This window comes from Dermacentor andersoni, chromosome 6 (assembly GCF_023375885.2).
Source record: "Dermacentor andersoni chromosome 6, qqDerAnde1_hic_scaffold, whole genome shotgun sequence".
NCBI classification, from domain to species: domain Eukaryota; kingdom Metazoa; phylum Arthropoda; class Arachnida; order Ixodida; family Ixodidae; genus Dermacentor; species Dermacentor andersoni.
In genome coordinates, this window is record NC_092819.1 from 115954440 (window position 1) to 115965502 (window position 11063).

The 11063-nt window shown below is 44.4% G+C and overlaps 1 protein-coding gene across 1 annotated transcript in view; it reads left to right on the forward strand.

Moving 5' to 3' along the window:
• LOC126522269 (decapping and exoribonuclease protein-like) overlaps positions 1–10728 on the forward strand; it is a 73912-nt gene extending 63184 nt beyond the window's left edge. Inside the window, exons 3-6 of the mRNA XM_055066310.2 lie at positions 183–405; positions 7551–7686; positions 9587–9672; positions 10227–10728. Coding sequence (XP_054922285.1) covers positions 183–405; positions 7551–7686; positions 9587–9672; positions 10227–10347 — 566 coding nt within the window. The 3' untranslated portion in view covers positions 10348–10728. The remainder of the gene's footprint in view (positions 1–182; positions 406–7550; positions 7687–9586; positions 9673–10226) is intronic.
• Positions 10729–11063: the final 335 nt, after the last annotated feature.

Here is an 11063-nt window from a genome sequence, read left to right on the forward strand (position 1 = left end):
CGTACGCTAATGGCGGAAATTTTTCCACAAAATGGCGCAGATGGTATAGAGAATGTACTGTAAATAATTTGGTACTGCTTTTCTATTTGCGCGTATGCCCTGTCGAACAGACTTTCTGAGGCACTGTCCAAGAATAGTTGCATACGCAAGGTCACAGTTGCATAAATTTTTGTACGATGCAGGTGATCCCGGAGCTTCTGCCGAGGAGGGTGAAGTCTGCAGGGAAGACGATGCATACAACGTCGTCCTCCGCTGCCAGCTTGGATTGCACTCCATCGTGCTAGGCGCCGAAGTTAAAGCGGTGGACCCCTCTGTTCAATGCGAGCCGGGTTCTACGGCTGGATACGTGGAGTTGAAGACGAACCGCAAGCACTACAATAAGACGCAGCGGAACAAGTTCTACAAGTGAGTACCACAATGAACTACACACACGTAGACGATTTTCTTGCAGAAAACGTAATCAAAGAGAGTTCGATTCCGATTGTTTTTGCGTTATCGTGAAGCACCTATGTTCAGAAACAAGCTTTTCAGAAATATAGCAGTGGCCCGAAGTTACTTTGACTTGCTGGATTTGGCAGTATCTCGAATTAGTCAAAGAAATAGAGGTTTTTATGATGTCGGGGTCTCATAGAGGATCCTTGTAATCGCTCTTTCGTTGCGAGCTGTCGCAAGTAGCAGTGACCCAAGGAAGCACAAACGAAGATGGACTGGTTGTTAAATAGTTACTGGTTCTTAAATAGTGGGCAGGCACTTGATCAAAGTGGTGGATATTTCCGCGTGTAATGAATACCGTCCGCCCAGCGCATTTTGAAGCGCCCGGCTCACCCTTTAAAGTAGAAGACTCAGGCATGACGACAATGATATGAATATCGTAGAATCATTAAAATGAAATGATGATGACTGAACTACCATGATGACATGACAACGAAAGAATGAGTAGGGGTATAACGATGGGATTGCGGTCCAGTAGGAGCTATCCGGCAAGACAGCAAGCAGCCATCCGACAGTGGGGGCAGCGGGAAAGTCGAAGGAAGGTGCGAGGAAAGCGTCATTTTCATAAGACTTCACACCTCTATGCTATACTGAAGACTAATATATCATATGCAACACAGCTCTATAAACGAATTCTCACACTCGGTTGGAAGTACTAGAGGTCTGTTGGTAAGCTCACGACTTCGCTCGAACGCAGTCGTGGCCGGCAGTTATGTGTGTGGGCTTAACACTGGCGGCGTTGCAGCAATATGGCAACCGTGACGTCAGCCTTCACCGCGTCAGCAAAAGTCTCCTAGCTGACTTCGAATGTGGAAGGCGACATAATGGCGCGATACAACACGCGAGGTAGGCTGCTGCTACTCAGAAGAAAACGCGCGCTGGCACATACCTGGCCTGTCGCGTCACTGGTGCAATCGGGGCGTTTGTGTGCGCCGCACCTCGATGGTGCTTGAGGCGAGACCGACGGAAAACACTTCGTGTCTGTCATTGTCATTGATAAGTATTGAGTAACCTTAACTGTACATTCGCGGTTCCGCCTGATCAGATCATTCTGTGTACACCGAGGTGTTTTATGCACACGTGTAATCAGCAGCAACATTAGTGTGGGTACGCACAACACATACACCAGCAGTGGCAGCTAGAAAGGCGCTTTCTCCCGCCTGCACGAACGAGGGCGCAGAGCGTCCCGGTGCGTCGGCGGCTACGTTGTTCTTGAAGCCACAGGACCTGCGCGTCGAGCGCGTGTTTGAAGACTTGTTAACTCTAATCTCGCCGCCTACACATACGTCGTCGATACCTTGTCAGCATAGTGGCAATGACGGGGACAGTAAATAATAATAATAATAATGATAATAATCAGCCGCATGCACTGCAGGACGAAGGCCTCTTCTTGCGATCTACAATTACCCTTGTCCTGCGCCAACCGATCCCAACTAGCGCCTGTGAATTAATTTCATTACCCCACCTAGTCTTCTGAGGTACTTGACAGCGCTTCCCTTCTCTTCGCACCCATTTATAACCCTAATGACCCACCGGTTATCAAACCTACGCATTACATGTCCTGCCCAGCTCCATTTCTTTCTCTTAATGTCCATTAGAATATCGGCTATCCCTGTTTGCTCTCTTATCCACACCGCTTTCTCTTCCTGTATCCTAAAGGGAAGCTTGAAGAGTCTGTCGAATTCAATAAGACGCTCATATACGGATGCGGGAACCTTATAAACCATGTAGGTAAAATTTGTTTTTTTTTTCATTTAGGAGCGACGTAATCGTCGGTTGAAATTGCGCTTTAGCTCCGCCCCCCGTCAAATGCCGCGCGCTGCTGCTGACGCTGACGATGCGAGCGGAGACCGGAAACCGCGGTGTTGTGACGTCAACTCTAGTGTTTCGTTCCTTCGCAGCGTCCGCGACCGTGCCTGACCGCGCTTGTTTCTGCGTGCGTGCCATCGTTATCTGTTTCGATCGACCCTGCATTCCTTTGTTGGTGCGTCTGCGTGTATGTAGAGTGGTAGCCAACGTGCGTGGTAGCCAACGTGCGTGGTAGCCAACGTGCGTGGTAGCCAACGTGCGTGGTAGTCAACGTGCGTGGTAGTCAACGTGCGTGGTAGTCAACGTGGTATTCAACAGATGAAGGTCACTACAAGTACTGCATGAACCGGGAAGCTTTTCACGCGTTTAAACCGTCTTTGTAGATAGCCGACAGCTTTGGACAGCGCACAAATGCCGACGATCGCATCCCCGCTTACGTTCCACGAGGAGGCATGCAGGAACACAACACTACAGTTGTTTGACCGGAAACGAGCTGACTAGATCGGCGAAAGATCGGCGAGATCACTAGATCGCTCTGCAAAAAACATACTCACCAAAGAGCATTCCATCACGAGGAGATCCCAAGACTGCTTTCGTTCGCGTCGAAAGCACTGCTCGCATCAGCATCGTTTGCTTCTTCGAGAGGCCGGCTCTTCGCAATCGGCTCCTACATGTAGGGAGTAACGCCGAACTCCTCAGATAAACGCAATCTCTCTAAATTATCCATTACCGTCTCAGAAAAACAGCACCAAACTACCTGGCACCGCGCTTCATGTGTAGCGGCAGCGGTCGGTTACTAGCGTTGACGTCACGAGGCGCCCGACCAATCACAGGCAGAAACGAGACGCGCGAGCTGGGCGTGTCCGCTGCTGCACTTTTCGTCGAAATAAAATATATTTGCGCTTTCTTTCGCTCAATTTCGATACGATATTCGAATTTGGAGGGTTGAAAACCATTATGTACAGATGTTCACTCATTTTTTCTGGTAGACCTTTCAGCTTCCCTTTAATGTTACGCCTAACATTCTTCGTTCCATCGCTCTTTGCGTTGTCCTTACCCTCTTTTTGAACTTCTTTGTCAGTCTCCAAGTTTCTGTCCCATAGTTTAGCACATGTAGAATTCATTGATTGTACATCCTTCTTTTCAATGATAATGATGAAGTTCCAGTCAGGATCTGACAATGCATGCCGAATGCGCTACAACCCATTTTTATTCTTCTGTAAATTTCCTCTTCATGATCAAGGTCCCCTGTGAGTAATTCACCTAGGTAAACATACTCCTTCAGACTCTAAAGGGTGACTGGCGATCCTGAACTCTCGTTCCCTTGCTCGCTTATTGATCTTTATATTTCTCTTCTGCCTATTAGTTTTCAACCGCACTCTGATACTCTCTCTGTTAAGGTCCTCAATCATTTGTTGAGAAAAGACGGGGAATCCGGGAGATGGCAATTCAAGGCGATGAGCAAAACGTGAACAAGGTGAATGCAGGAGCCAACGTTTCGACAAGTGGACTTGCCTTGAAGAAGACAAGTCCACTTGTCGAAACGTTGGCTCCTGCATTCACCTTGTTCACGTTTTGCTCAATCATTTGTTGTAACTCGTGCCTAGTGTTGTTGCACAGGACAGTGTCATCTGCAAATCAATGGTGGCTGATATATTCGCCGTTGATCCTTACTCCTAAGCCTTCCCAGTTTAATAACAGCTTGAATATTTCTTCCAAGCTTGCGGCGAATAGCATTTGAGAGATTGTGCCTCTTTGTCTAACCCCAATCTTTATAGGTATCTTCCTACTTTTCTGGTGAAGAATTAAGGCAGCTGTGGAATTTTCGTAGATACTTTCCAAGATGTTTACGTAAGCGCCTGTACTCCTTCATTACTTAATGCCTCTGACTGCTGGTATCCCTACTGAATGAAATGCCTTTCGTAATACATGAAAGCCATATAGAGAGCCTGATTGTACTCTGCGAATTTCTCGATTGCGTGATTGATGAAATGGATGTGATCTATTGTAGAGCATCCCTTCCTGAAACCAGCCTCTTCCCTTGGTCCAGTGTTGACCTTATTCTATTGGAGGGTATCTTGGCGAACATTTTATATAATACTGGAAGTAAGCTAATGGGCCTGTGATTTTTCAATTCTTTAACATTTCCCTTTTTGTGTATTAGTATATTGTTTGCATTCTTTCAGTGTTCTGGGACCCTTGCAGTCGATCGAAACTTCGTATATAGAGCCGCCACTTTTACAAGCATTGTCTCCTCCACCTTTATTTCTATTGTTATTCCGTCTTTTCTGTCGCTCTTCCTCGTTTCATTTCTTAATTGCAAGGTCCTTCTGACCTCATCACTAGTTATAGGAAGAGTTTCGTGTAGCCTGTTCATTACTGTTTATAATTCAGTTATCCTGACTGCTCTGGGTGCTGTACAGGCCAGTATAGAAGTCTTCCGCTGCTTTTATTATATCTTCGAGATTGCTGATATTGCCCTGCTTATCTTTCAGTGCATACATCTTGGCTTCTCGTATGCCAAGTTTCCTTCTCACTTATTTCATGCTGCTGATTTGCTTTACTGATTCTCTACTGACTTACTGATTACTCAGTCTTTCTCGCGTTATAATTTCGAATATCCTTTATTTGCGCCTTGTTGATCAGTTTAGAGGCCCTCAAATTCTATCTGATCTCTTGAATTGGACAATATCCTTCTTTGTTGTTTCCTTACTAGGTCCTTTGCTACTTGGGAGAGCTTGCCTACTGGTTGCCTTGGTCCCTTACCTCCCACTTCAATTGCTGCTTCTTCAGCCAGCCTATTTACGGCTTCATTCGTTGCCTCTATCTCATCTTCAACTCTCTCTTCTAAGACTGCATATATTTTTGCAAGTATGAACCTGAATCTGTCCGCTTTTAGCCTTAATGCGTCTAGGTTGGCTGGTTTATTGTGACAAATTTTAATGTTTTCTCTCTTGAAATTGACGTGAATTCTAGCCCTCACTAACCTATGATCTCTGCACTTTACCGTACCTTACACTTCTACATCCTCGACTATGCTGGGATGGACAGAAGTATTAAATCACTTTCATTTCTTGTCTCACCATTAGGGCATTCGCAGGCCCACGTTTTGTTTCAACGATTCCTGAAGAAGGTTTTCATTGCTCGGCACTTATTCTTTCCGCGAATTCTACCAACATCTCTCCTCTATGTTCCTAGAATCCATGCCGCAGTTGCCATTTGCTTTTCACCACTCTGCTCTTTCCCCAGTTTTGCATTTAAGTCCCCCATGACTACAGTATACTGAGTTTGCACTTTTCGCATCGCTAATTCAACATCTTCATAAAACTGGTCGTTTTTATTTCATATTCGTGACTGTAGGTTAGAGCGCAGGCGGCTGCTATCTTTTTTTCTATAGCTTCTATTCAGGTTTATTCCAAGTACTGCTCCCCCTTCTTAGCGCTGTTGAATTCCTCGATATTGACCGCTATGTGTTTATGGCTTAAGAATCCTACTCCGAACTGCTTCTTCTCGGGTAGTCCTCTATTGCGGAGGACGTAGCCATGTGTCAGCACTGTATAAGCCCCACCAGCTCTTCTAACCTCACTAAGGCCAATGATATCCCAAAGAATGCCTGATAGTTTCTCAAAGAGTCTTGCTAGGCTATCTTCACTCGAGGGAGTTCGGGTGTTAAACGTTGCGAGGGTCAGTTTGCATTGCCGGTCTGTCCAGTTCCAACGATTCTTAACACCCTCTGCTGCGTTAAAGGTCTGACCGCCGCCTCGCTCAGGTGCTCCACAGGGACCGGGGACTGAGGACTATTGGTTAATCTAATGAGTCATTTGGGAGGGAGTGGCTGAATACGCACCAGGGAGGCCAATTCTTGTTCTGGTGAGGGAGTGTCTTTTGTTAAAGCTTAGTAGGCCTTCCTAATTAGTTTGTACCTAAATTGGTACGGATTAGTTTAGTGCTTGCCTTTCGTAACGATGACTACCCATCAAGAGAATAAATGAGTTCGTACCTTTGTTCAAAATTATGCGCCACCTCCGTGTCTAGTGCTAAGCATTTTCACTGGTCAACCCCCTTCACAGAGTGGCTCACAATTTCTTTTTGGTCTCTCGGTAAACATTTGGTGGTCATGTGTCAATTGTTGAGAATTCTATGGCAGATTATTAGAAGGGATACTCAGGATAACAGAAGCCTTTTCTAATGAGGAATGCGTTTTACTTTTGTAATTCGCTCTGGTGTGAGAATAACTTCAGTTTTGCCAAATTGCCCGAAACAACAGAACTCTAACGAATTAAATAAACATTGAATAGGCTGAGACGGGACTTGTTCGTTTGCTATGCGATCGCTTATTGCTACATAAACATTAGTAACGATTAAGAGCATGTTTTGCGGAATTTCACGGTTGTCATTCACTGCTTCTCAAGAGTACCGTGACTATGCGATTTTACCTAAAATTGTGGACAGCTTAGTTTCATGCGAGAGTTTTGCTTCGGCACTTGCTTACAGTAACGCTACGGCGCTTGCGGAACACCGGTGTATTTCTTTGCATGCGTGATGGATATAAACGTTGCCATATTACCCGACTTTTCACCAAGCTCGATAGAGTACGTCTAAATGTTGAGCTCCTTTTTGTGTGCTTGTTTTCGTTAGCTAGCCTTTTAAGCGTTACTTGAATATTAATAACGTATACATTTATTCTATTGCAAGTTTCTTACGTATCAAATTTCTATTTAAGTCTGGTTTCGTTAAATATAACCATCACCAAAGCATTGTGCTCGCCATGGCCACTTGCAGAAATAAGCAAGTGATTGCAAGCAAGAAGCAAACAAATGAATAAATGATTGAAGTGGTTTGGCACATCAGTTCCAATAAAACGATTCACCTGCCATCCTTTCATAGTTTCCCAAAAACGTTTATTCGTAAACAAAATCAGTCGTGGGCTGTTCGTTATTTCTGCAAACAATAAATGAAAGGAATAAAGGTACTAAATATGACATCTTTTCTGATTTATTGTACAGTCACTCAGAGACAAGTGATAGATGCGCTATAAGAAAAATGTAAAATTTTGCCAAATATAGCTGCCGACGACGGCTACGGCTATTAACTGCTTTTCCTGCCTTTCTTGTTGATGGTGGCAAGTCTGACACCAGTGTGTTTTGTCTTCAGTCGTGATAAGGCGCCATAGGTCAGTGATATTTTCGTCAAGGTTATCGCACTATATGGCGCTATAGCTTATTGATTTCTTGTTGTTGACGTTGTAGGCAGAAGTTAATACGGTGGTGGGCCCACTGCCGCCTGGCTGGCGTCCCGAGGACATTGTGTGGCATTCGCGACGACAACGGGATTGTGCTCTACATCAGGGAGATCGATGTCATGAAGATGCCGGAGATGGCTAGGGTAAGTTGTTTAACACTTTAGTCGCAATTCTGTATGCTGCATGCGTGTGTCAGTAAAGACATTAGAATGCCGTATGCAAAATACCTCTAATAAGGTCTCTAATAAGCTTCGTGGTGACACCCACGAAATGACTGTCCTCAGAATCGTTTTTGAAACGGTATGTCAGCTATGTGGTAAAAAAGGTGATCGTATGGAGACTGCAGTATCCCTTTGTCCAAGGCTTCCACCACAGGGCCATGGCTCCTGGCAGGTATAATGCCACCCGGGTGCTGTCGGAAGGAAGACAATGTTAATAAATGAAAAAGTCACACCAAAAGTTAACGCATCTTACCCTCATTTAAAAATTGGGGTTAACCGATGCTTTAGTTCGTCTGCTAACGGTTACCATCGTTAGAGGAACGCAACGCCAGTGGACGAGATAATTACATAAAATTACGTAGAGGATGTCTTAGTTTTTGAAATGAAATGTCAATGACTCAAAAGCAATCTAATGTGTAACTAAACGTAATGAGGTTAAGCAAATTTGTGCAACGACGCAGAAGTTTAGGTGCAGGCGTGGCCTCTACTTAAAGGGGTACTGATTTGTTATTTTTGACTATTCAGCTTTATAAGCCTTCGGAAAAATAGCCACGAGCCAGAAACACCCTAAACGACTTAATATGGTAGCCTACGTACAGCCAGTTCCTGTTTTGTTTCGCAGAATTATTCTATGGTGTGACGTCAGGACACAGTATGCTGTCTGCTACGTTTGACATTCGCCGCGGCGTGCTTGGTCGTCTCGTATGCTGCCATGTGTTGAGAGGGGTGATATAGAAGCATAGCAGACAACCAAGAAAGAATGCAATCTTGTTCGTAGTCAGAGAATTCTACTGCGGTCTGCTGCGTTAGCACACGCAGTGTGCGAGTTGCTCCGCTAACAATCTAGGTTAGATCAGAGGAAGCGAACGTAATGAAGCTGTCGTCCGCGTATACGATAAGTGGCGCAATCAGGTACAGCAATGTGACGACGCCCAGTTCTGTTCGGAAACTTCTTTATTTCAGGCATCGCTAGCCAAGCATAGTCTCCTAGAAGGCAGCGTTGTTCAGCTTGCACAGTTGCACAGCTAGTCCTGTTGTCTCCGTAGACTTTGCGGTCAGCGCGCAGTTGGTGGTTCTGAGACAACCACAAGTGCAAAACTACAAACATAGCCACTCCTTTTCCACTTTTTCGTTCTACCTTTCCTGTGGTTTACGTCTGTCAGTGTGAAACGCTGTGGAAGGCGTTCACTGAGAATTAACCCTTAAGAGATAAAATGACTGCATTTGATGTCCCATTGTGAAGGCAACTATTTGAGGTACGACGTCCCACGTACCTCACATAGTTGTCTTCGCAATGATACCTCATTATAGCAAGCCAAAAAAAGCAGCATTTCCTGGTTCATAACGTTCGCAGGTGCAAAAGCACAAGGAGTAGCACGCGTATGACAGCTCAACGTAATTACCATAATATATAGTTTATTGTTACAATTTTGTTCGTATGTTAACTGAAATATATTCCTAGCGCCATCTATAATCTAAGCGCACGAATCTTAATCAACATTGGCGATTCTCGTAAAGCCAGGGAACAAAATTCTTCTCAGTTGAGGTCAACTTCGCAAAGAAATCATTTAAGGATAAATCTCCCGCCCTAACTACAAAGATTGATGTGCGCTCCATACAAAAATATAACTTGAAGAAATCGATATTTAATTTTGAAGCTCATCCTACATCAATCTTCCAGAGTATGTGGAAAAAGTACTCGGTTTCGTATTCAATATATTTAATGGCACGCAATTTTGAAGTAATTCTGTTTATTTTCTCCAAATATTCTGGTTACTGAAATGCTTGTCGTGCTAAATCTTCCTGCTCCTTTTGGTTACAGGGACACTGGTCAGATGACGTATGCATGAATTTTTGCAACCGCCTGCTTTCCTTTATCAAAGAGAATGTTGAAGGGGATGATGGCAGGTCAGTGAAAATTGCTATTGATTTTACCAGTTTGCATTGTTCTCATTTCCAGAACACTGATAGCGTTAATGTATTGTAATCATTTGCACGAAATTTTCAGTCGCAGCTAAGTATTAATTACCCTGCCTAAATGGGTAAGAATCCTTAGTGCCACCAGGCAGGACTTTTAAAGTGAAAATGGTGACCTGCATTCGTCCATTCCACGCATGATATACAAAGAAATAAGAACCGGCATTTCGCCCTCTATTGAAGACATTCTCGATAGCGATTATTCCAAAACTTTCACTACTTCTGACAGTGTAGCTGAAGATTCGAGAACAGATTTATTGCTTCAAAAAGGGGTCTACGCCTTGCCTATACAACCAGGAACGATTTGATTTTGGTTCTCCTGTGCACTGGTGCATATGACCGAATGCATATCATAATCACCGTAGGCGTGCACACGCACCTACATATGTTACAGCAGAGAAAAATTTCTCCTTAGGGGAACATGCACATACATGTGACGCGTTCACTGCTAACCGGGTCACTATACTGTGTTTTCCGACCCGCAGGACAGCCTACCTTTTCGAGTATACGCCGTCTTCACGGGAAGTCGCCTGCAAGCGCCTGCCAGATCCCGAGAACATTTACGGCATCCCAGATTGGTTCATAGAGGCGTTTGAAGACTGTTGATGCGTCCCCGTTCACTGCGCGCCTTATCGCAGATCATGGGAGGATTTCACGACCACTGTTCTACTGACGGCTTCATTCTAGGGCAAGGTGTTCCATATTTCTTGGTCACCCCGCAAAACTTCTGCCATTCCTCCAGATGTAGTTCTGCTGCACACTGCTTTATGGAGGGCGCAAAGCATGTGGTTTATATTCTTTGTCAAGAATTGTCACTATATTTATTAATGTTTCACAAAGTTGGTGATTTTAAACTTTAACGTTTAATGAGAGTGCTCTGTAAGCCACGAAATATTTTGAATTAGAATACAATGTAAATAAATGTGTACAGACATCGGAATACTCGTTGTGGATACAGGCATACAAATAAAATGCACCTTTTCTGCAGCTGCGTTATTGTAATTTTCCTAGGTCATACGGTTGTATCAGTTACTTCGTGGAAGCCCCTTAATATGCGGTGCGTTATGCTCATGTCGGGTCTTATCAGCGCCCTTGCAGAGATCAAGGTGTTTGTAGGAGTGGAATTGCCTTGCCTTAGGTGAAGATAAAATTCCACACAGATATACACAGTAATGAAGTAGTAGAAGGAGCATAAATGAGAAATTACTTCATGTCACGCGACGTAGGCGTAGTAGCTAACAGCTAGTTTTGCGGGGCTCGGTCACTTCCACCGTTGACCTTCTCAGCTGCAACGTGTTGTCAATCGTAAATAAAGTAGGTTG